General features: G+C 36.5%; 1 protein-coding gene across 1 annotated transcript in view; it reads left to right on the top strand.

Annotated features, from left to right (window-relative positions):
• The window catches only part of LOC142043039 (connector enhancer of kinase suppressor of ras 2-like), a 207,787-nt gene extending 190,008 nt beyond the window's left edge, over positions 1-17,779 (top strand). Inside the window, exons 19-24 of the mRNA XM_075053707.1 lie at positions 2,356-2,427; positions 13,664-13,734; positions 14,490-14,593; positions 16,029-16,536; positions 16,870-17,069; positions 17,463-17,779. Coding sequence (XP_074909808.1) covers positions 2,356-2,427; positions 13,664-13,734; positions 14,490-14,593; positions 16,029-16,536; positions 16,870-17,069; positions 17,463-17,678 — 1,171 coding nt within the window. The 3' untranslated portion in view covers positions 17,679-17,779. The remainder of the gene's footprint in view (positions 1-2,355; positions 2,428-13,663; positions 13,735-14,489; positions 14,594-16,028; positions 16,537-16,869; positions 17,070-17,462) is intronic.
• Positions 17,780-27,281: the final 9,502 nt, after the last annotated feature.

Raw genomic sequence — 27,281 nt, 5'->3', positions numbered from 1 at the left:
ATGTACTCACTATATTCTTTTGCAAAATACAAGTAGCTAGGGAGATGAGGAACTGCAGTTGACATTAACAATGTTCAGATACCAAAACAATACTTAAATATTTCTCAAGTCTTCTGTTATGGAATTAAGGTGGTTTATGATGACCCTCTGTGCAAAGGTAAATTTACCCTTAATGTATTTCTAATCTCATGAAAAAAGAAACTGCGCATAAATACAACTCTGCTGTTATCTCATTCTTCTGTAGAATGAGGAAAGCCCATCACTGTATGCATTTGTATTAATAATATATATATAAGAAAATCAGTGTGCCCAAGTGAAGCTTCCTCAGCTTTCATTTTTGTCTCTGAAAACTGCAATAAATTACAGTAATTAATAAGACACTCATTTGCATTTAAGCTATTAATAGCGGAAATGTTGCATCACAGGTTCTTCATAATGCCATGTGTAATGATTCCTAATTTAATTCTTACATCTAGTAATTACCATATAAATGTCAGTATTTTAGCATAAATGTTACAAATGATAATGTGGCGTCTTTTTAACATTTGCCAACTAATCAAAATAATAGTCTTTAATGCTCTGAGTTTGTGGTTTCCTTGAGAGCAATACTCCTTTTAATTATATTCACACAAAAATTTTGTTAAAAATATGATTATTGTTTTTAGCAGTTTTCAAATAACTGCTCAACTGAGGGAGAGCTTAGGAATTATACTATATAAAAGCATTAATAAAAAGCATTTTTCTGTGAACTATAATCACCCATGCTGTCAGATGTTGAGCTTGACTATTATCTCATGCATGTAGTCTGAATAGACTACAATGCAATGTAGTGATGTCTGTATATAGCCAGCCTAAAGTGAGAATCAGACCTTGTCTCCTGAAATCAGCCAGAATTGACTTACACTGGCCAAGTGGCTGGTGAGGGAATTGACATCTGAGGAAGGAGAAGGAATATTAGCAACGCACAGAGCAGTGGCAGTCTTACAGCTACCGTTTGTCATGCTGCTATCCAGTACCTCAGGTCAGTGTAGCAAAGAATATAGTATACTATACTACTAATATTGTACTAGTTACACAAGTAAAACAGTACAGACTTTTAAAATTAAAACTGTTGTGATAGGCTTTTGGAACTATTCCAGTGATTTCTAATTTAACTTGCACTTTTCAGAGAACTTCACTCTATAAATTAACCTTTGCATAAATTTAAAATCACCACGGGGTGGTTGGGGGAACCCCCATCAGCTAGGACTTCTTGAATCAAAAGCTATCTGTGAGAACAGACTGCAATTAAAAAAAATAGTGAGAAACATAGAATTGACCACGTATTATAATGTAACAATAAACATAAGGTTTAAATTTAAATATTGGCAACTCTGTTATTTGCTACGTGGAAGATGAAGAAGCATTAACTAACTACTGATGACTTGTGTTGATTGCAGGAAAAACACAGCAAAGATTAGTAGATTAAGATGAAAAGTACTTGGGATATGGTTGGTTTTAGAGTAACTTGACAAAGCAATTGCTGGAATTAGAAGTGACTATTTAAAGAGTTAAGACTATCTGAGGAACTTCTTCATTATCTATTTCCATACAAAGCAAATGTGCCATTTATATTCCCTAGAACTTTCCATATTGCTTCTACTAAACTCAAATTGAATGAATGAATAAAGATTATAACTAGGGATTAAAAATATATTGTACCAAATTTAGGAAACATTCCTTTAAAGTTTATTCTAGAGATCTTACAGTCTTATAACTAAGAGAATTTGAGCGTGCTGTATTTTAAATGTCATCTCCAGTTGAATGCAATTACTGGCTAGTTATTCATCTTTATATTCCTCCTCTTCCTCATTTATTAACATCAAACAAAATTTGGATAATTTCATGTATATGTTCAGAATCAAAATTACAATAAAGATATGAGACATTTACATAAGTTGGCAGCCCTCTATATGTCTTTGAGGACACAAAACACAGTCATCTAAATATATGAGAAGAGGTGGAGGGATCAAACTCTTATTCCTTTAGTTGATCTTTGGAAATAAAACTACGATGTACTTAAATATACTCAACAAGATTTTCCAATTCACCCAAGAATTTTTTAGATGTACAACATCAGTAGTTATTGAAAAGAATGATATTTCTAAGTCATTCAAGGGCTTTTGAAATTTTTACAAAGTATCGGTTTGGCTCGCAAATGTAGATTTGATGAAATCTGTATGGATTCCATCCATTCCACAGGAAGATTCAAATGCCTATGAACAGGCTAAAGAATCATAGAGCGGGTCAGTCTTGTGTATTTGTAGACAAACTGTTTGAAAGAAAAGGTATTTTTTATTCTTTGTCTTTATATAGTGCCTTCAAAGCATGCCACCCCAAAATAAAGAGCTTCTACTTTGCAACAGACTGCCTTGAAGAAATGAATAGGTAAGTTATGTTTCCTCTTTATCGTATTATATTCTTTATCATGGTACTGCAGTAATTGAAAATAATATTTCATCTCACATAGAAACATACTTTAGGAGCATGATGTAATGCTGATTGATAGTGTTATCAGTACTTAGTCCACTTAGTCCTCCATTAATTTTAGTACACACAGTACATTATATGGCTCGCTCTGCTGAAATTTTCCATCACAATTCTGCAAAGGTGTGACAGGAAAGTTAGTTGTGTTGGTCTCATCTACATTCATTAGAATTTTTGTTTGTTAATGGGCATAAAGTTTATCACGCTTCAAATTTTTTGTTAATCAAGGCTAGAAACATTACTGTGGGATGAATGTTTCTGGTATATAAAAACAATGCAGCCACACCAAAGCTCATGCTTAAGAGTATACCCACATGATGGGAGAAGATATTTTAAAGTTAGCTGTAGTGACAATCCACAGTAATGTTACATGACCTAAAACAAGAGAAAAGCAATTTGAAGCAATTTTTTTAAGAGGAATGGGATTGAACTAATGAGATGCATTTCTTTTCATGCCAGAATTTGAGGGAAAACAAACAAACAAAAAAACAACCAAAAAACCCCACCCCAAACACACCACAAAACCCTGCTCTCCCCTGTCCACCCCCAAGAACCCCCCCTCCAAAAAAACCCAAAAAAACCAAAAAACAGTAGTAACTAATTTTATTCATTGCACCGCTGTCCCAACAAGGAACAGAGGCTAGCAAAGTTCAATTGTTGGCATTGCTGTGTGTTTTTAAATGTCCTTGGATGTGCTGGGAGGGCATTCAGAACTTGACTGGACAAGGCCCTGAACAACCTGATCCCACTTTAAAGTGGCCCTGCTGTGGGTGGGGTGTGGGAACAGATGACCTCCTGAGATCTCTTCTAACCTAAATTACTCTGTGCTTCTATTTTGTGATTCAGTGATGGAGGCAGAGGTTAGATAAAGGTGGGATGGTACCTTTGATCCTCAAAGGCAGAGTCAAGTGTTCCACCTCCTCCTGTTACTTCAGTAATTTGTTTATTCCCAGCTGAGGTAAAAAGCAAGGACACATGGGACAATGTCACCATACTTTGAAGCCTTAAATCTTTCCTGGCGTAGACTGCTGAAAATTTGAGATTTAGTTAGCTCTTTCTGTTCACAGACTTAGAAAGACATGACTACCTCAGGATACAGCTGGACTTTTTCTTTGGAATACTAATGTCTAAAAATTATTTTTAAATTGAACATTTATATTCTGTGGCTTACATGACCCTTCAAGACATACTGTATTGATGTATAAGACTGGCTGTATTAAAACAGTTCAGGCTAGTTCATCATCTACTGATGATGAGGATGAGGTTCAGTTCTCAGGAGCACCTCGCTGCAGCTAGCTGTCATTTTTAAGATATAAATTTGCTAAAAAATATTTTTTCCAATGTTAATAATGTTCCATTGTTCAGCTGTGGAATGTGGCTGAGATTTGTTCACCAAAGTGAGCATCTTCTGCTATTTTTAACTATGCATGGTCTGTCCCTTGATGTTAGCTATTTTGATAGCCATGATTTGCTGAAGTGCCATTGATCATATCTTTCTATTATACCATAAAATGTTCTGACTTGGGAAGTCTTGACATACATTCAATAAACTGCTCTTACAATATTCATTGATTTTTCTACACTGGGGACCCAAGGAAGCTGTCTTTATGACAGTTTACACCCTTCGTGGAGAGTAACAGTTGGAAAGGTGCCAGGATGTATTTTCATATCGTACTGCCATGGTGGTTTGGAATTACAAGAGCCTTTTTCAGGACTTTTTGCGTCTGCTTCCCATGAGAGAAGACAAAGGGTGAAGTATTTTTTACATTATTTTTCCTTCAGAAATGCTGTAATTCACTCCCCAACCCAAATGATAGATTACTACGCTACCTCTGTAAAATCCCTGGGCATCCCCTGCAGCATTTTACATGCTTCCTGGAATTCCTTCTCCCAGATATCCTGTCTGAAATTTGAAATGAGTAAACAAGACTCATAGATGAAAAATGCACTTAAAATACTAATTTCACAAATCTCTGTCTTCCCAGCAAATTGCTAACCATGTAATCTGAGGAAATAGGGCAAATACTCTGCATGGTATCTCACACTCCTGCTGTCACTGCAAAATTTAACTGGATTTTCTATGCTGACAGAAGGGTAGATCTTTCACGCTGAAAAGTAAAGGAGTTCTAATACGGAGAGGAACATAGCATTTCCTTATTCACTATGTGGGGAACGTATACCCTTTCTTCAACTGCATTTACCACCAGCTTTTGTTTTAACAGCTGTTTTTACAGTTTGTTACTTCAGATTCACTGTTTAATAATTTTTTTCCACTCCACAATATTTATCTGCATTTAATACTGCATTGCTGTTGAAAGAATTGTATACCAATGGGTAGTAATTGATTTGTGTGTAGCAGATAGAGTTACTCTGTTGCAGCTGAATTTTGCCTGCTGTGTTGCATGGTGCAGACAGCCTTTGGTTTGCAAAATTAATGTTCATGCTGTTTTATCAGGTCTTACATGAGCATAGTTGTGTTCTTAGAAATGAATTAATAATGAAATTGATGAGCTCATCTTTTGCTTGCCACGGTCACGGGATACTCCAAGCTTGTTAAAGGCTTTATTTCCCAGAAGTGCTTTATCTATTACCATACCATGCATAACCTGTTTATAGCTTTAATACTCCTAAGGAAATTAGCATTGAATTTAATATTCAGTTGTTTTACAATATCTACTTTATTTAAAACTTTCATGTGATTGAAGTATGCAGTGCAGTGCATTTACAATCTCCTCATGGACTCCAACTACTAAATTTAAAAAAGTTCCTATTTTAGGCTGAATAATTTGATCACATTTGATTTGAATAACTAGGTTAACTTTGCAATTTTAATAACTCCCTTAAATCTTTTGCATTTATTCAAAAAATATAACAAATATTTGCTACCCACTGAAACAGAATGATGATTGATTTTTGTAAGGGTCACTCCCAATATTTTCCAAGTAAAGACCTGAAAGGTTCTAACACAATATTTCTCTTAAAAAGAAACTGTTTGAAAATGGAAGTATTCTGAATTAAATCTCTATTGATTATAAGCAAATTTCAGGGTGCATATCCTCTCTATTTTTATGTATGGAATATAACCAAGCAAGTTACTCAAGGCTTTCCCTAAATCATCCTGTTTAGTAATAAAGTTCATTCAGCTGTGTTCCTTAAATTTTCGGCATGTTAGTCTGCTCGACAGATCTTGGCCAAATCAGATGGGAGGCCAGTATTAATGCATCTTTTACAGTTTCAATTTACTTTCAGTCTTCACTTGCAAATAAGCTAGCACCTAACAAAAGATCTTGGCAACTAAAAATTTCAGGCATATGCCCCTATTAGACATTGCCCCTCTTAAACAAGAGTTCCTGGAGAAGTGAGCAGGAGAGTAATTATGTCAAATCTGACTATCCTAATTTAACAGTTCTTTAACAAATAGAGCCAAGTAAGTTGGTGCAGAACATGAAAGGTACTTTTCAAATAGAAATCCCTGAAATGGAGATTCCCAATGGTGTTGTAAGTAAACATAAACAGCAGGTTTTCCCCTTCTTCCTTTATGTTCCTATAAACTTGTTTCAAATCCAGGAAAAATAGTCCATGCCCGAGGCCGCTTCAGTCCTCTAATTTATTGGTCTCACATAAAAGCTCATAAGTTGCAGCCCAAGTAAAACAATTTTCTCATCAGAATTAGCCGCAGGCCCCAGAGACTGAATGAAACCATGATGTATATGGGAGTGAACAGTGCAGTAGTAGAGCTGCAGTGCTCTGTCTGGGGAAAATACTACACCAGGAAGTACTAGTACAGAGCTGTAAGTCTTCAAAATCTCCTTTTTTTGGCTAGCCACCTAACTCGTCCTTTCTACAATTGATGGACTATTTGCCATAGACTTGTGAACTACCATTTCCCCCTTAATACAGTTTGAGAGCCACTGGCTTATAGAATTACACTAAAGGAGTTCAAAGGAGTTTTACAATACACAGTTGCAATTATCCAATACACAATCCAAATTAGCATTCAGGTGTGAATTTATCCCTAATGCGCAGGAGGTAGGATTTGCATTGGCTTTCTGTACTAGTTTAAATTACAAAATTAACTTAATCAAATTCTGCTTTAAATAATACCATCGTGAATTGGTATAGTTCTTCTGGGAGTCAAACAGTTCAACTGCATTTAATATAGCAGATTTTGTGATTACAGTGCTGTACCACTCTGTGATGAATGAACATGCATTACAGTCACATATTGTGATGTTATACTGGAGATACTAAGTTCGCACTGCAAAATCTGAAGTTTTTAGTAATAGAAATAAGTAATACAAATAATTAAATCAGTCAGGCATTTAACAGTATTGTTTGGCCTATTTGATCTGATTTCTTTAGGAGTATGTGGAAGTAGAATTACATAATTTCACAATAAATTATCCCATCTCTTAAAAAAAAATTCCTCTCTAAAACCCCCCCAAACCCACCCATACCTTTTCAAGCCATACTAAACTCCATTCTCTTGCTCAGAAAGCATGTTTAATTTCTCCAAAGCTTTCTTTTTGGGCCAAGCATTGGGTGAAAGCTAGGGTAAAAGCTTGAACAACTGGGTAAAATTTACAGCATGCATTAAATTTTAAGAAATCCTGGCTTGGATTAATTTTTACGGCTTTTCATTCCTTACCTGTACTTTTGTAAGAAAGACTATCTGGAGAATACTACATGGTTGCACATGCTGAAGCATATATAATGTCACAGTCACTGCAGAAAGCAGCAGGTGTATGCAGCAGCTAGTACTTGCCTTTAAGTGGATGCCCAGAAAGTTTGGTGAATTATCCAGAGCAACATGGTAAATCCAATAGGACAAGGTTACAGTAGGGTGATATTCAGTAGCCGCATTTGACTAATGAGGGAAGTACCTCATTGTCATCTTAATAGATTCCTTTAAGTACCAGTTTGAAACTCCAAGCTTGACATAACAATGACTACTCTTTTTTGATTTGCCTAAGCGGTGTTAGTGCTGCCACAAATGTGTTTGTAAATGTGTTTGAAAATTGGCAAGAGAAGTTCCAGTTGAGTGAGTTTGTTGTGACTGTTTTGGTAGATTTCCTTAGGGTTTATTATTGGTTTTATCTGAAATTATAGTCTATCATAAAGTTACTGTGTGCATATTCTCTGTGATACACAACTATATTTATACAGTAAAATGCTATTTCATTTGTTACCAGAAAGGTAACTTATTTGCTACAGAAGTAGTGAACTTTGTTGTCTATCATCCACTGGGGGAAAAAACCAAACAAAACAAAACCAAAAACAAAGCCCAAACACCAAACCAGACTTCTGGCAACAAAGGCATAGTTATGTATTGGGTTGACAGGGTGAAGTTAAAAAAAAAAAAAAAAAAGTCCCACTAAGTGCATGAAGTATATGCACATGCAAAGAGAGCATAAATTGCCATGGTTCACTTGTCAACTCTTAAGCTGTCTGTGGCTTTTTCATATTTTTCCAGCCTGACAAATCTAGGAAGACAATGCATGAAACAAGATCAACAGAGTCATGTCAAATTATCAAATCAGAGAGTACTTACAGTTTATCCCATGAATGATTTTACTTAACAAATTCCAGCAACTGTGGCAAATAAAACAGTAGAAATACAGGCTGCTAAGAGTTGATATATTTGGAGAGATGAGATCATTGAGAAGATTCTGCTCAGTGTTATATTTCTCTGTGAGACATCACTTACGTTTTTGAACTTCTTTTGCGTTGAGGAAAACCAAGGCATCATTTTAACCATACCTTTTACAGGAACCTTTATTCTGTTAAATGAATATATTACCTGTATAACCTTAGAAAATAGTGAAAATGATGTACCTTAGGAACCAAAACTGGAAACATATTGATTTTTTAGGTGTCCAGTAAGAAAGACTGGTCAGGAAGAAGCCAGCATAACAAGTACAAAATAAATTTTAAAATATAATTCTATATTGCACAGAATTTTACAATGAGTTCTGGAATCCAATTATCCCACGGATGTAAAAAAATATAATACAATTTTTTAAATCAGAAATTAAATATAAATTGCACTGAATAAATTCTATGTATGAAATAAATGGTTCAAGGGAATCCATAGTTCAATAGACTTAAAGATAATTTAAGTCAAATTTAACTTCCACTTTAGTTCTGATTTTTCCTTTTAACAAAATAATGTCAAGTGTACATGCAATCTCAAAAGCACTGAAACATTTATAATACAAACCTGAGATGACATACAAGTGCAAGTATTAATTGATGAAAAGATGCAAGAAAGATAGGAAATATATAACTATTTATTTATTCTATTCCTTAATGCCTTGGTATTTCATTGGTTTCATTCTTAATGGAACATTTAACAGAAAGAAATAGTGATAGTGGATAGACTCTTTCTTGAATTTTTATACCTTTTCAGGATATATCCTTTATTTACTTTTTCACTTGAACTAAGTAGTTTCTTCTACATACCACCCATATTGTATATGCAAAAAGTGTATCTGGCATTGAGGATAATAGTAAATAAAACTTATCTGAACCACAGAAACTTGCTACTTCCTGACCTGTTCTCCATGGATTTATGGACTGGTTTTAACTATAACCCTAAAAATAACAGCCTTGCACCTCTTTTTAAAAAAAAAAAAATGGTTACCCTCTTGCCTTTGATTTTCGTTCTCCTACACTAAACGTGTAATAGTTCCCTCAAATTTATTATAACCGAGGTTGTCCAAGTAGTTTTAGGGTTTTTTTTACTTGTGCTGTTTTGTTCTGGACTGTAGAAAGCAATAGCCAAGTGGTGAAGTGTGATGCCACTATGAAAACTATTGTTGCCTTCAGTCCCAGAAGCTCACACCGACCTTGGACTGGCTCATCACCACACTCAGCAGGAGTAAATTATTAACAGTCAGTAAACAGAAACTTACTGCATTTGTACAATGACTAATGGCATATTCTTGGTTTTAATATAGTGTGTTAGGACAGTGAAGCTATATGAAATTGTTTCCCCGGTTGTTAGGTCCACTTTTTAACATTTTCCAGTGTTTTTATTAAATGATCAGTAAGAGAATGTACTCTTGACAACCAGGGCATTTCAAGCATGACTCACTCTTCAGTATCAAGTTTTGATTATTGTCACAGCTACTTAGTTCATCACTGCCCTCAGTGCCTTTGTAATCATCACTATCCAGGCCTGGGGGTAGAATCAGACTCTCAGAAGAGGCCCTGGGCTGTAATCCGCTGGTACTAACCAGAATTATCTCAGTAAATTTAACTTAACTTCCTACAATGCAGCTCTATTTTATCCCAAAGCAATGACAACAGTGCCTGTTTGTAATCAACAGAATTAATTAAAGCCTTGTCTGGTTTATTTAGAATTTAAACCATTGAGACAAAGTACAAAACTTACTTACATATTTAGATGACTTTATTTGAGCTTTACCTTTCCCTGCATTTGGTTCACTAAGGCATAGGCGATAAAAAATAATAAATACACTTCTCAGTGCCTTTTAAATTGTTACAAAGGACTTCAGTAAAATAGATTATATCTCATGGAAATGTTGTACAATATTAAAGGTAAAATGTAGCAAAGTATCCTTGGGATATTTAGTACGGCTCCATGTCATCACAACTAATTTCTACCTAGAATGCAATCCCTGTGGTTTGTTGAGTGACCTAGACTCAAACTTAGTGAAACATGCTGTTTAAGTTGTTTAAATATCAAAAGAAAAGAGTTGTTGAAATTATCAAAGAAAAAAGGAAGGGCTTTGAGGGGAAGAGAAGCCCAACTTTCTGCCTCAGGGGGCCAAGATATATAGAGATGTACATGTCAGATTGCTATACATGTACCTGCCAGAATATCTCATGTCTTTTTGTGATCACATGAAATTCAAAGAGCTATTAGGGGTACAGCTAAATTAGACAAATGATCTCCTGGGTTTTTTTCACTAGAGCTACTTGTCAGGTGTAGAATATAGTCTTGCATTGCATGACCTTCAATTAAACATCCAGTCATCTATCCCTTAGAGAGTCCAATTCTGACACATACTCCCGTTGCCTTCCTCAAACCTGTCATTTGCCTGCGAGGCATTCAATGCAGAATTCAGAAACAAGTGGCTGAGTTTCCAAGCTTTCCACAGAGAACTTTTTATAACCTTGTCTGCCTGTTTTCTTAAAAATGAAGTAAATCAAGTAAATTCATTAAGTTTACACTGTGTTCCTTTTGAACTGAATTTGCATTTCCTAGAGAAAAAGAATGTTAACTGTAAGAAAAGGATCTGTAATCTCAGCACTTCTATAACTCCTGATTAACCCCAAAAACATTCACCCATGCTATTTTTAATAACACAAAACCTAAAATTGAGATTCTTTTTCTTTTATCAGAAGAGATTTTATTATTATAAGCCACTGAATGTCATCAGGTAACCCTTTTTGTTGTCTTGACAAAGAGGTAACTCTAAATTGTGGTAAATGAGGTAAGAAAGTACTTATAACTATAGCTGGGGATCTTCTTGCCCTTTGGAAGAGAAAAATCTGAGCAGTCTTAGAGAAGGAAGATTACCTTCTGCTAATTCCAGATTTGGACATTGAGGCCATATGAGTAAAGCTGATACTCTCTGTATGCTAAGAATATCCATGTTCTCCTGAAGGTTAATATTAACACTTTGACTGTTATCTATATATGCTTCCAAGGTTTGAAACCCTCCAATTAACAATGAGCAACGAGATAAATTTGGCAAGAAATATAAGACAATATAAATTTCTGTGTGCTGACCCCCAAAGTGGCTGAGTCTGTTTTAACTTTAAAAATGGTAATGAGTCCTAATTTATCATTGGTGCTTAAGCAGAACCTTAGTTGAAGTTGCTGAGGCATTCTGCTTAATTGCCAAAGGCATATGGTAAAGTATGACTAAAACTATTTTGCTCCAGTGCTAATGACTTTAGAAACTCAGGAACAACTGTTGAAAAAATAGAGAATACAAATGGTTAATAATGAGCAAGGGTATGATGTCATTTCAAGTACTGCAACAAAGAATATGCCTTTCAAGAGAAGCAAATGTCAAGTGATCAGCATGCTGTTTGTTGAATGAAATTACGCTGGTGAGCACGGTAGACATGCTCTTCTGTAAACCTGTTAATCCATTTGAAATTTACTTCCTTCACGATAAAGACGAGTTATTGATATGCTGATACAAACAATGGCTCTGTAAGCATTCTTAACCCTGCAGTTGATATTTGTGAAAACTAATCATCATTTCCATTTTTATTTCCAATTTGCTCACTTCTGTTTTAATATTGAAGGGCAAAGCAATATTATTGTACATATTTTCATAGTTTTGCAAGTAAATTAAACCCTATAACAGTTCCCTGTAAGAAGTAAATGTTGTTGTCCCCTTTGGATACTTATGAAAGTCATAAGATATGTAGAACAATTTCCTGAAGGCCATAAAATGAGTCAGTGTTATATCCAGTATTACAGATTAAGATCATTGCTCTGAGCAACTGCAGACCGTTTCTTAGACAAGGAGATCAATACGTGCCGAACTGTGTGCTATTTTTAGTGGAGAGTTCATTCTTCCTTCATTTTCTGCCTCCTTGTTGTGTATGCCATCTTCCATATACTATGCTATTAGACCAATAATACCTTCACATATGTCTTTAGAAGCTTTTTGTCTGTTCTAGTACAACTGAGAAAGTATTACACTGAATAGTTTTCTTGTTTTAATCTGCAAAAAACTTGTCCTTATGATGTAGTATGTATTGTTTACTAATGTCTTTTTTGAATTCTTTGAAAGATGTTTTTGTCATGATATGATTCATTAACCAAGAACATAATTGTCAACAAATTTTATGTTGCAACGTTAAAAAAGAAAAAAGAGCTGCTTCTAGAAAACACTTAGGTGCAATGTACTAGGAAATTAATGACAGAGTAAATAATTTAGTCACTGAGTAAGGGAATACTTAAGAATGCATCCAAATCAATACAGATGTCTATTAATAGGGCTTTTTTCTTTGGTTATATTTCCTTGTTGATGAAAGTAAGCTGACTCTTGATTTTCCATTTGCTGAACATTAAGAAGTGACTTTGCTCTCTACACGTTAATTTCCTTTTTTCCTGTCTTTCAATTATATATTGTATAAACATCCAGTAATCTTATGTAAAGAAAACTCTAAAGGTATTTTCCCCCAAACAAATTATAAAATTTTGCTAATGAAACAAAGAATCTTATTTTTGATCAAATTAATTAATTTTGGGACAAAGAAAGAAACCAGAACATCCAATGTGAAATGCAAATATTGAAGTACTTTCAATTTACTGAGTCTTGTTTTAGAAACCTAAGATTCTATATTTAAAAAATCAAAGGAAAATAATGTTGCTATCACAGCTCAACAAGCCTAAACATTTATATCACCAGTATCATGAATCTAGACTGGCAAATAAGCTGTGGAATACTGTCATAGTCTGTTTTAGCTTTTTGAGTATACAACTTTAATACAACTTATTTCCTAATACAGGCTTTCATACAATTATTATCATAATTCTATTTTATTTTATAGTATTTTGGCATTTCAGGCAACTTCTTGAAACTAATAAAAGTAGCAATCAGAATAAATGCAATATGCTCCTTTACACAATGTCTCTGGAAACCATTCCACACAAATAGTTTGCAGATGAGGCTTAGAGATGATTTGATTCTGCTTAAGGTGGGGACAGAGCTGGACATTCTCTGTTCTACACAGACTATTCTAAAATTTTTGTGTAGTCATTGCTAAAATTAGCATATTAGTATGTATGCTTCACATTTTCTTGATGATATAAGGAAGACTGATGTCAGGATTCTTCAGTTTTCTAGGCAGCAGAATAAAATGCAATGAGTCTGACACTCCACTAGGCAAACATCCTCCAGCACATGTGAATAGAAGTCCAGAAGTACATCTGCATTGCATATGAACTGGAACATCCTTCACTTAAAATTATTAATTACTGAACACATCTGAATCATTATTTTAATAACCTGAACAGTGTTCAGTTTTTGGACTAAGCATTGTCACTGACTTTTCCAAATGTTAAGAATACGTATGCCCTCAGATTTACACTAGATGTTCCTTTTTAAGTATCCCTCTTCCTCATTTTTTATTGTTCTATTAGATGGATGAATCGTTTGGGTCTCGCAGCAATTGGTTACACACCTGATGACAAGGATATTCATCCAGATGAAGGTAATGCTTCAGACATTATAATTAGGAGAAGAGAGCAGAAAGTACATATCTGTTCATTATTTGAACAAAGTTGGAGATGTCATAACTGACTTCTTCATTAACATACGTGCCATATCTTTTAAAATATCAATTTTCATAAGAATCCATATCCTTGAGGAACTATATTTATTGGTGCCATCACCAAGGAAAATAAAATCCTGAGTAGTAATTTTAAGAAATACTTAGAACACGTGATAAAGAGAATGCAAGGTTCAGGGTGAGGTATGATCTCCCAGACCACAGCTGCTGGGTATGCTCATCACGCTAGAGTAAGCGAAGACATCACAAACACAGGTGCTTTAGAACCGTTTCTGCATCTCCTGAGCTCAGGTGCCAGCCTTGCCTTTTTCACCATCACCCATGGTGGAACCTGTTATGCTAACGTAATTAAATTAAGTGTTGAGGCTCAGCTCTACTTTGGCATCTAGAATAAAGTTTCTCTTTGAAAGTCTGTGACCAGAAGCTCTTTCTTATGTACACTGGGAGTTAGGTGCCTAACCTGCTTTCTGTAACGCTATCCCAAAACATCTGAAGGTTCTTCTACATATCTGTGTATCTTAGGTGCCAGACATTTTCACGATTCTGTTCCTTAGTGACTGTCAAGCCACCTAGGTGACTGTGAAATGTTTACCTTTGCATGCTAATGACATTTTTAAAATGTGGGTCCTGCTTTCTTGTGGAAAAGCACACGAGTGAAACCCAGAATGCTTTGTTAGCAGATTACTGGAGTGAAAGCGACCAGGATGACATCGATGGCTCTTTAACCCTGAAGCAGGAAGGCTCTTCAACACTGTGTGACACCTATCATCGAACACCCTCAGTGAGTTATAAATATTGCATTTGACAGTAGGTCACCAAAAAATATCTGTGTGCCTTGATTTGCTTTTTCCTTGTTTTGGAATATTTAATTACCATAAAGGCAGAACAAAGGTGGATCTCACTATAAGAGTGACATTACTGCTGTTCCTCATGAGCTAAGACCTGTTTCCATAACAAGTCAATTACAAAGGAAGGAGAGGTAAATGTCACCAAACTGTAAATATGACATTTTTTTGTAGGAGTTGGGAGACTACACCTAATAATACGAACAGAATATTCAAATGTTGACTTTGCTGCAGAATATGAAAAGAATGTGGTGGATGGCATAGTTTGTGTTAGCTGAGACTGTTTTCCAAGTATGAATATTGGATGCTAGAGGTTAAGATCAGATCACATTCATGCAGTAATCATGTTTTAGTACAAACACTTTTTTTAAGAACATATCTTTAGAGGCAAGGGTATTTTTATAATATGAAGCATTGTGTACAATACCATAGTAGTGACAGTATTTTCTGTTAGTGTCATAAGATGTTAAGTAGCTATAAAAGTACTCCTAATGTATTGTATACAGACAGGTTTTGATAACTGAGGAAAAAAAAACCCATTTTGTATATGAAGAGGCTCTTGTAGCAAATAACATTTATATACTACGGAACATAGACAGGCTGTAATAATTATTCTATGTTTCTAAGCGCAGATAGGACTGTTTTCTATTTTTCTTTCAGATTTTTCTTCAGCGTGAATGACACGATCCTCACACAGCCAGAACCAAAGAAAGAGTGACTGAGACAACAGCATCACATGGGTGAAGTTCAGACTGATTTTCACCCATGTGATGCTGTTTATCAACTGGGATACAGGTTAAGCCCCTCCCTTTCTGTTTTTCCACTTTTTTGCCTTTCTCTTTGTTTTTGAATTAAAATTATACACAGACCCAGCAGAATTATTTAAAATAATTTGAGAAGTTCAGCAGTCCCCCCAAATTCAAAAATCTTCCTGGGTGCTGAAGTTTTTGGTTTTGGTTTTGTTTTTTTTTTTTCTGTTTGGCTGGATACTTATACACTAAAAAAAAAGAAAGGAAATCCAATTATGGTTTGGGGGACTTTCATGTCTTCACAGCACACTGCTGGACTGAGTGTAAACTGGACAGGTCTTCAGGAAACCTGTACCAGTATTATACTGTTCTTTCCTGCAGGAGTTGCTCATGGGCAGAGAATGTGCAAAACAAGAATAGGGAGTGGTTAAAACATAGCACTTGCATAAAAGTTCTCACTGCTAATTATGTTCTGTTTACAGAGGTTCATATTATGACATATCAAAACACACACATCAGTCCATTTTATTAGTATATATCATATAATGTTCTATGCTATAATCATTTTCTTGGGTCTGTTCAAAACGTCGTCTTATAGTCAGATGCTTTTGTATCTTTTCAGGTGAATTCTTCAAGTCCATTCCCTGAAGCCAAACACGGTCGACACTTTTCAAGTGAATCAACATATTCTCATTCTTCTGCCGAGGATTCTCGACAAGATGTAGCAGGAAGCACACACTCATCAGGGTGCAGACCTCCCTACCGAGAAAGACGCTCATGGCAGGATCTGATAGAGACTCCATTAACCAGTTCAGGGCTCCATTTTCTTCAGACTGTTCCTCCTGATGCAGAGTACATGAGCAGCCGGCCTGGAATGTCACCAGACAAACGAAGACAAGCAACGCTACCAGTACAAAGACGTCATAATTATGAGCAGGATGGGCCTTTCCCTCTGGTGGAATGTCAAAGGGGACATAGCTCTCATAGCAGGCCACAGAAGCAACGTAGTCAAAGCCTTCCCCGAAACAGAGATGTCAGGAGTAAGGGACGTGTAAAGTCCATAGAAGGAACAGATGACAAGCTAGAAGAGAAAGTTCCTATTAGAAGGCATAATAGTTTCTGTGCAGAAGGTAAGTTTTTGGAGATGTTCTGATCCTCTTTACTGCCATTGACAGCCAGAGCAATATTGCCATTATTCTCGCCAAGGTTTTTGTGGCTGGACTGTTATATGTTGGCAAATTCCGTTAGTCACTACACAGGAGTTTACTTGAAATGCTTGGATGTAGTGCTAAGAATGTAGCTTTGGGGCTGATCAAAATGTTCTTGTTTTACCAAAACAAAAATTGGAAAACAATGTTGTAGGGTTACTTTATACATGAATTTGCAGTATTGCTTGCTGGTTTTAGAGACTTCATCTGCACAATTAGATTTGTTGTTAGGTTTCTTCATCTATTTTCTTTCAGAAAACATAAAAGAAATTGGAGAAAATACAGATGGTCTGCAAGAGCTATACAAATCTCTGGAACAAGCTAGTTTGTCAGCTTTTGGAGAGCAGCGTCCTTCCACCAAGCAGGAGTTCCGCAAGTCTTTTGTAAAGCGATGTAATGATCCAGTTATCAATGAAAAGCTTCACCACATCAGAGTTCTCAAGAGCACTTTAAAAGTAAGGCTTTATTGTTAATCCTGTGTATAAGCAATATGAACTAGTAAAAGTATAATCTTTTAATGTTTTCCAAGGATGAGGCTTTCTCTGTAGCTTTAGAATTAAGTTCCAAAGAAATTAAAAATACTTGAAAGCAAACATGTTCCAGATTAAGGAAAAAAAAATAATATATTATTTGGCACTCTTTATAGGCATGTTGTAGAAAGTGCCAAGGACTGAGTTGTGGAACAGTTTAAGCTGTAATAGTTCCTGAATATAGGTAAAAGATTCAAGTGTCCATAGTAGTTTGCCTAGCACTTTGCATTAAAATGAAAGAAGAAATAAAGTTCCAAAATACAAAATGTGGCATAAATTTCATTTTGACATGTACTCTGTCTTTCTGGAATTTGATAGGCGAAGGAAGGGGACCTCACAGTTATCAACAGCCTTCTGGATGATCCCAACTTAACATCAAAGAAGTTTAAAGATTGGAAACTAAAGAACTATGAGTTTTTCCTGGACATTTGTGAGTACAGTGCTGCTGTGAAATCTCAAAATGGAGCCTCTGAACTTGCAACCTCAGCACCAATGCTGACACATACACACTCATTCATTGAAACTCACGTGTGACAGGACTCATATCCTGAATAATTGCTGGGTGCCATGAAAAATTGAATAAAACAAACACTGTAATATTTATTGATAATGTACTCAGCAGTACTGTAAATAAGTTGGGTAAGAGAATAGTGCCACAGGATGCCTACTACATTGCATGATAAAACAATAATATTCTTTATGATTTTTTTTGTTTGCTATTATCAACCGATGTCCGTATCAAGCTCTGCATTAGAAAGAAGCAGTGCAGAAGTGTAACTGAAAATAAATACCAGTATATTTAAAGTACTGTATGAAAACTAAGCTTGTAGTATGAGCTCCTACAATCATTTTATATATTTAGATATATATATAGACATATCTATGTATATAAAATGTAACATGGTAGTTGACATTTACTTTTAAAATGCCCTAAAGTTCATGTCTTCACACATTTTTTCTTAAGAAAAATATGAAATGAAAACATAAACACATTGGCCACTCTTAGAGATGAACGTTTATTTTTGCGACATTTCCAGGTAGTGACCATCTTTGCAAATAAAAGGACAGAGTTATCAAAATGTAAACTCAATCCCTATAGTGTGCCTTAAAATGTACACTGTACATCTAGCAAATAGATCCCAATCTGGCCCTATGGGCATACTGTACATGCCATTTAGATACTGTGTTTGTAACATACTGTGCCTGCCTTTAAAATGAATGAATATAAGCAAGCAGGTGTGGCACAGAGGTTCAGATATGAGTAGAACAATGTTGGTTGTTCACTAATGCTGCAACTTAAACTGATTTTAATATAATTTGAATTATTTCATGGTGAAAGAAAAACATCTGCACTCAATATGGTACATATTGCAGGTTTTCATAGTTTCTTCACTGTGAATTTAAGTGACACATGACTGTGAGTCACGAAATTCAAAAAAGCTCTGATGCTTCAAGGATGAGAATTAAGTTGAAAAAAATCCTGAACTAATCAATTAAATTCTGTAATAGACTGACATCTAGAGCTGAGTAAATTATTCAAAATTATGTAATGTCTGGCAATAATTTTTAACTGTTAGTAGTACGTTAGCAAGTGGGTGAAGTTATTCAATACATCATTTGAAAACCAATCTGTATTGATTGGTTTGGGAAGACACACAAGTCTCATAGTGTATTTCACATCCTTGCCTGGATGAGAATGATTTCTAACAATCAGATTTTGGAGAAAATACTTGTATTCTTGGGGGGGAGGGAGGGGAGGAGATTGCTCTGAATGCTATTGAACATAAATTTCAAACACCCATTCACAATTTTCTTTATGCTTGCTAGAATATTTCTAGAAAGCAGAACAAAGAGGATGTGAAAACAGCTGATGTCATTTCACTTAAACACAGATATTTACTGATAATTTTTTCACAAGCTAAACCTAGTTGTCTCTCACACATCAAGAGCTGTAGAATTGATACAGTTCAATATAATATAGGAAAAAATGTTATCCCAATGAGGTCCTAGTATCAAGGAAGAAATGTAATTATTCACAAAGCCAGAACTGGGTGAAGGTATCCCGTTTATTTAGTTCAGTCTCCACAAAGCAGCTGTGGTGGGCTTGACCTTGGCTGGCCACCAGATGCCCATCAAGATGCACTCACCGCCCCTCCTCAACAGGACAGGGGGAGAAAATAGGATGGAAAAGCTCGTGGGCTAAGATAAAGACAAGGGAGACCACATACCAGTGACAGTCATGGGCAAAACAGAGTTGACTTGGGGAAAATTAATTTAATTTATTGCCAATTAAAAATACAGCTGTAGAGTGAGAAACAAAGACAAAACTAAAACCACTTTTCCCCCACCTCCCCCCTTCTTCCCAGGCTCAATTTCATTCCTTCGTTCCCAGCTTTTCCACCTCCTTCCCCCCTCAGTGGCGCAGGGAGATGGGGAATGGGGGTTGCAGTCAGATCATAACACTTTGCCTCTGGTGCTCCTTCCTCACACTGTCCCCCTGCTCCAGTGTGAGGTCCCTCTCATGGGCTGCAGTTCTTCAAGAACTGCTCCAGCATGGGTCCCTTCCATGGGGTACAGTCCTTCAGGAACAGACTGCTTCAGCGTAGGTCCCCCATGGGCCACAGTTTCTGCTAGAAAACCTTCTCCTGTGTGGGCTCCTCTCCACGGGCTGCAGGTTCTGCCAGGAGCCTGCGCCTGTGTGGGCTCTCCATGTGCTGCAGTTTCCTTCAGAAATCACCACCTGTTGAGGTGGGGGGTCTTCCACGGGCTGCAGTATGGGTATCTGCTCTGGTGTGGTCCTCCATGGGCTGCAGGAGGACAACCTGCTTCACCATGGTCTTCTGCACAGGCTGCAGGGGAGTATCTGCTCCAGCACCTGGAGCACCTCCTCCCCTTCCTTCTTTACTGACATGGATGTACACAGAGTTGTTTCTCTTACATTTTTCTCACTCCTCTCTCTTACAGCTGCTCTGCAGCGTTTTTACCCTTTCTTAAATAAGTTATCACAGAGGCACCACCAGCCTCCCTGATGGGCTCATTTGGCCAGCAGTGGGTCTGTTTTGGAGGCAGCTGGAACGGGCCGTGTCCAACATGGGAGCAGCCCCGTATCTTTTCTCAGAGATGCCACCCCTGCTACCCTCTTGCCATGTAAACCCAATATAGCAGCTGAAGAAATACAATTCAGATTTGTTTTTTGCTCTCATTTGCACTGGCATTTATTTGAACCACAGTAGAAGCAGTGATTAAACAAATAATTGTCTATAACAATATAAGAAGTTAGTAGTAGAGAAGTATTACTGACAACTGTTTTGAAGTTCTTTGCATCACACAGGCAATTGAGCCACAGCATCACTGCAACAATTGCATAAGAACATTTGGCTAGAACATACAACATGAAGGCATATTTGGTCTGCTTCAACAAAGTAATCAACTCTATGCTTAAGAATCACTGAAGACAATGGCTCCTTCCTTAACCGCACGCATCGGAGCTTAATCGTATTTCCATTGAAGTAAATGGCAAAACCCCAGTGACTTCAGAGGAGCAGGATCACATTGTATATGTTTTGCTTGAATATTAAACATGTACTTCACCCTGTCTAAGCATCTGAGGTAATAAAAAAGATACAGGAAATAGAAAACAACAATTTGCCACCACAGGTTTCACCAATATCGGAGCTGCAGTATTCATGCAAAACATAGAACTAAATTGAAATGTATTTACTATGTGAACACTGTAGTTACTTGACAACTGAATAGCAGAAGCATAAATAGAGAAAATTTGTCTAGCTTTTCATATCAGATCTCTCAAAGTTATATATTTCACTATTTTTTAATAGTAGCCTTCATATAATGTGGGAGAATTATTATGCAGTGAAGCAATCAATGGGGTAAATTATAGACTCCATTCAGAAACCAATTCATACTATATGTGCAAGCAGTGAGAGATGGTCACCGAATTAGTTAAATGGATTCATGAAGAAATTTAAACATGCCTTTTGTTTCAAACCCAAAGATGGTTTGTGCTTTCATAATAAAAAGATCTATGTGATTTTAAAATAGCTTTCCAAATGGATTTCAAATGCCATTGTACTGTAACTCAAGACAGAAATTACAATTGTCCACTGATTATATTCAATGAAGTCTCTAGTAAACAATGAAACAAGCTATTTCTCTTCTAAAATGCTACGTATAGATATAGCTGAAAATGACAAACATCATTAGGAAGATACATTTCTGAAAAATAACACAAATGGTAAGGAAAATAGACAAACTCAATTTTAGTTTCTGAAAGTTAAAAAACTACATTTCTGAAATATGAGTAGATGAGATAAAAAGTTGAGACATCATATTTTGCTCAGCTTATCTGTAAAATCTTTCAGTGTCATGAGTTCATCTTTTCTGAAATTCTGGGAGTCATGAGTCTGTAGTCTGCTCATGGAGAGCAGTTCTCATCAAATATGATTTGCACTGAGTAGTCAAGATAAATTATTCAAGAGATTCATAAAGTGAAGGGAGAGGCACTGGAGAAATTTCCTGTAATGGGGTTAAGATTAACTGGGAGAAAAGTTTGAAAGATTTGTGTAGCATTGCTTATGCCTTAGAGCTAGCAAAATCTAACTGTTAAGTTAAGCAATACAAAGACTTTATTCTTTCACAAATGTCAGCTGGCATCTGAAAGTCATTTCACGAGAATTTTGTCATACTTGCATGCGTACCCAATGCCATACTACAGCTCTTCCCTCCGCACCACCAGTTTCTTCTGTCTGGATCTAGGAACTAATCTAGCTATACTATAGAAAGTAATGTACAAAATCACCATAGCACAATTATTTGGAATTTCACAATCTTTGAAATAACTGGAATACAAAGTGCAATACAGATACTGTATTTAAAAATCCCTGCACCAAATCCTGCTTACGTATTAAAATATGTCAAATTCTCCTGGACCGAAAGGTACTTAAACACACTGTACAATGCAGCTGAAATTATTACGGTAGTTTTGATCCCATATTTTTAAATGAGAAAAAAAATTTCTTTGTTGTTGAGTTCATCAAGGGAAATAAACAGCACTGGTACAACACATTTATTAACTTCCTAGATTTCCTGCCTGAATGCTTGGACAAAACTTAGTTCTTAACACACGCAACTACATGAAGAGATTGTTTGGATGTGTTTTATTTATCTGGATCTTATTAAAGCTAGTGTCTTCCCTCAGAATTCCTGCAGGTAGAATGTCCCTCAGCCAGCACAATTTATTCTTTGACCCCACAAGCTTAGTCTTTTTGTTACTGGCTATTTTTTATTATAACTGATATAATGCTCTCCCTAAGCGACTGATTCCCCTCCTTTTTAACACTATTCTGTATTCACTGAAATCTCGGATCTTTGAAAGCTATCTTAGTAGCTATCTCAGCAGCACTTCTTCAGAAAACTGAGACCTTTTTTTCTTGATTTCATTAATTTAAGTCAAAACTTTCCTGAGCTTACTCTAATTGACATGAACAAGAACCAAAGGAGGAGGAGGACGTTCTCATCAGTCTGTATGTCCACATTCTATAATACAAATAACACAGAAATACTGAGCCCACACTCTGTAACAGCACAGGTAGGATTACGTTTGCCCTCACAGTAATCAGCCCACGTTGGATTGTATAGGGCGTCTCTACCCTCCGTACCACGGGAGGTTGCTTCACTTCATTGGCAAAACCACCCTGCTGTTTCATCAGCTTCTGATACAGCTCTACTTTCTCAAATACATCGTGAGCACTTCTCGAACTGCTTTAGCTCTCTATAAGGACAGACTAATCAACTAAAAGATTCTGGAGGATGAGATTTTCCATCTTTTCCAAGCAGGGAATTCTAAATATAAGTTGGTTAATACTCGGATCTAGACTGCTCTCTTTTAAGCTAGAAATGTAGTGCACCACTTGCTTTTTCCAAGGAGAAAGAAATGAGTGTTGCAGAGAATTGCTAGATGTACACGGCCACTTAACTTCATTCTTACTGTCTTCAGCAGTTATAGCCAAAATACTCAGTCTCTCATCCAAGGTTTTGTGAAGGACAGTAAAGGTACCTTTGAAGGGGTTGCTTTACAGAGGCATTGGCAAGTGCTGAGCCTCATCGAAAATTGTAGAATTCTACCGCTGACCTTTAGAAGATTTCACTTTGAATGTTAATAGGACTTCTGGAAGAAAAATGAAGAACCTGGTAGAAATTGTTTAACTTAACACAAATCTGAGGAGAACTAATAAAATTCTCGTAACTCCTGTTTTTGTCTCTAGTAATACAAATCAGACCTAAGACTATCACATAGCTTATTTGCCATATTCTCTCATCATTTAGTCTTGTCTTCCAAAGTAATAAAGGCATTCTCTTCTGCAAAAAACTAGTGGTACTTATGACCAAGGTGATATATCTGGGGATTGTTTACATCCTGGTAAACCTTGGCTGTTGGCCCCTTGAGGTGGGACAGCTCTGCCAGGCAGAGCTATTTCGTGATGTTTCACCAACGATTTGGACAAACTCTTCATGCAGTTGGGGCCAAAGTGCTTCAAAGGTGGGTTGTTTAAAACAATCCTTGGCTAGGGCAAGATGCAGCACAACTGATCAACAAAACTTAAGCCCCATCTGCAATGCCTCTCAGCTATCCCCAAAACTGTAATACAAAGGATGCCTACCATACAATTATATTTACAGTTTAAACACTAAATCTCTTTGTGTAAGCAAATCTTCTATCTCTACAGAGATCCTGACTACTGTCTCTGACCCAGTCCTGGAGAGATCCCTTAAGACAGAGAGCACAGGTCTGTTTGTATTACTGGGCCTCAGCCCTGAAAATACCATTTATAGTACACCCAAGTTGCTGCAGCGTAATGTTAGAGAAGTGGTAACTTGGTCTCATAAAGGATTTTTAATTTCTCCTTAGTTTTCACAATAGGGAAATTGTGCGTTTCTAGGGAAGACAAAAGGGCGCAGCTTCTAGCAATGCCTTTTTGCTTGGGGGAGTGTAGGTTTGTAGATTTTCCACATACCACATGCCTTAGACCACTGAGCTTAAAAATCTTATTAGAGACAATACATCATCTTCCCTGTTGCCAAATGATGTTTATTTACCACTAGTACAAAAAATGGATAATAACAGGAAAGATTGAAGAAGCAATATTAGCTAATTCATTTATATTAAGTAATAAAAAGGGTTTTTTTCTTCTACAATGTTTCCCTCATTAAAGCTAAGGTTCAGAGTAGCTTTTTCAGGCAAGGTACTGTGGGGATAGGTTCCCCATCTCCTCTTTGCCCAGACGAATTCACACTGTGTGGCTGAGGCTCTCAGTGGGCATTAACTGGGCATGCATCTGAAAATGAAACCTGAGCCATATCAGTTGATGAATAGAAAATACATTGTTATTTAAACAGAAACTAGTAAATTGTATTTTCTTGGTTGATTTTTAAAATTATTTTCTTTGCTCCTATTACATATAAGCATAACGTACTTCTGATCCGTTCCATTCACTAACGTGTAGGCAGGTGACTCTCTATTCTTGATACAACTAATAGACAAAGCAGCATTTTTTTAAAGCTTAGGTTTTGCATTTTACAGGTTATACCATACTTCCACATTCAGAAGGAGGATTACAAACAACATCCTTTAAGCTTTTAGCAGTTTTTGAGATAGCTGATATACTACTGGGACCTACTCTTAATAAAAACATTAAAAAAAATTCAGATAAATACTGCCTGTCTTTACCTTCAGGAAAAGAACCATATTCATTCTTAATGCAGGCCAGACAGTTTATTTTTATCAGACACATACAAGTGTTAAAAGTGACAATTAGGGACTTTGCTGTATGCATTAATGCCACTGTATGAGCAGTATTTGAAAGAAAGCAATGTTGTAAAAATTATAAAATCCGTCAACAAACTGTTGTTTGACCAGCTAGACCCTCTAGCTTCTGTCCTCACATTTCTACAATATTGTTCATTCTCAGGCATTGGTGAGGGTATCAATACAGATCTTTTTACTAACTGTAAATGCATCTGTCTGAATGCTGCAGATTAAATAAGGACACCACATTATACATATTAACTCCATTGCATTTTTTTTCACTAGCAACCACAAAATAAGTATGTCTTAACAAATCTTGTTCACTGGCCAAAATACCAGTAAGACCCTGTTACCAGTTAAGACTTCTGTTTTACTGAGAAACAAGGATTTCAGCTTAAAAATCTGAAAACAGGTTAGGATATAAGAGAAATGCACTAGTATTAAGAAACTTTTTACATTTGACACATACTGTATTACAAAGAAAAATATCCTTGTAAGACCATTAATTGCTGGGCCATAGGTGACTTCTGTCTAGTTTACTAAAGTAGCTAATAAAACTTGTATAGAGAGCCTTTTTTAGATAATGCTTATATGTATGAAAATGTATGACACCCTTGTACTATGGCTTGCACTTTACTTGCATTAAACTGTGAAGTAGGCTGTAGTAATGTCTTTGTATATTCAGGGGTTGAAATACCAAAGCACTAGAGTATCGTACTGCTGGTGTTCAACCTGTACTGTTGATTAAATCTGAACATGCTGACAATGTGTATTTTGACAACCCCACTGACTTAAAATCTTTAGCAAATAATGCTATGGGGTCTCCATGGTCTTTGTTTCTTTGTAAATATAAACATTCTTACTGTTTCTGTAGCAATAGGAGGTTATAAACCAAACTTTCACTAGGACTGTTTTCAATAACAAAAAAAATCTATAGCGCCTTGTATAAAAATCATGGAGACTCCATGACCTGTGGGCATTTTTTGTTTACAAGCAGTATGTATATATGTATTAGAGGCAGAACTGTTATTTATCACAAAGTTATGTTGTGGATGATTCTTTCTAAAATAAATATATGTTTTCTGTCGTTATAAGAAATAAGTATTTTAGAGCCATCTCGAAAAGTTTGAAGTGTCAAAGCTTCAAATATGCTAGTATATCTTCCATGTTTCAGCCTTGTTTTTCTAATCAGCTGTGAGATGAACTGAGAGGTAACGGTAAACCACCTGTCTATGCCAGGGAAAATGTCTTGAGTTGTGTCACACTTTAGGAGCATTCTGCAACTTTTCTATAATCACCATCTCACTTAAGCGCTTTCATGAGCAGATGCTCTAACGATACCGTAGTAAAGTCCCTCAGCTCATTGATGCTACAGAGAGAGAAAATTAACTGCTCTAGACTAATACAGGTAAAACTAGGTTTCAACCCCTGGATAATACAGTATTTCTTCAGTTTCACAACAGTATTTTTAATTTTATACTTGTCTATGTTGAGAGATGATCCAATAGTTTATATAGGCAATGAACATTAGGTTTCTTTTTTTCCCCTCTTTTCAGATGAGTTCTGTGTGAATTACTGTAACCGGCTGCGTTTTTTCTATCACAGATTAACTTGTTAACTTTTTGTGTGTCTACAACGAAAATTTATGAATGGAAAACTTCACTGTGTGTTGCTCACTGGGCATATACCTCATGGTACATTGCACAGACGTGTAAGTTGTAAGTTGCACTGCAACATTAAAAAAGGAACATATTGCTCTTTTTTCAAAGATACTAACTTATTTAAGAGATATAGTCTGTACATTATTAAAAAGAACATTTATTCTTCCTAAATTCAAACAAAGCTTTTGTTTTGGGGGAAAAAAAAAAAAAAAGTCGTAAACTTCAGTTGTAAATTTGGACTTCAATAAACGAGTTACCTGCACTTAAATTTTGCCTACGTTCTCTCATCCCCGTAATTACGAAGCGCGGCGAGTGCCGGCCGCCGATCTCCCCCGGCCCAAGCGGAGGCAGGTCGCGGGGGATTCTCCCTCCGTTCCACCTTTTAAAATGGCGACACTTGGGATTTGCGCTTTTCTGACTGAAAACAGAGCGGGTACTCCGGTATTCTGGAGGAGGTGTCGGGGGGGGGGGACGACGACGAGACGGCGTTCCCTGAGAGCTAAAAGGAAGACAAATAAACGGAGAACCAGACGTGAGCTCGCCACAGGACCGAGGACTCCGCCGCTGACCCGGGCTGTCCCTGTCCCCGTCCCGGGCCCCTCCGCCCTGAGGGCCCCGCCGGGCCCGCCCCCCGCGCCGGCCGCTCGTCCCTTC

This window comes from Buteo buteo, chromosome 22 (genome assembly GCF_964188355.1).
Source record: "Buteo buteo chromosome 22, bButBut1.hap1.1, whole genome shotgun sequence".
NCBI classification, from domain to species: Eukaryota; Metazoa; Chordata; class Aves; order Accipitriformes; family Accipitridae; genus Buteo; species Buteo buteo.
The sequence above is the reverse complement of the archived record's forward strand: the minus strand, read 5'-3'. Positions and strand labels throughout refer to the sequence as shown.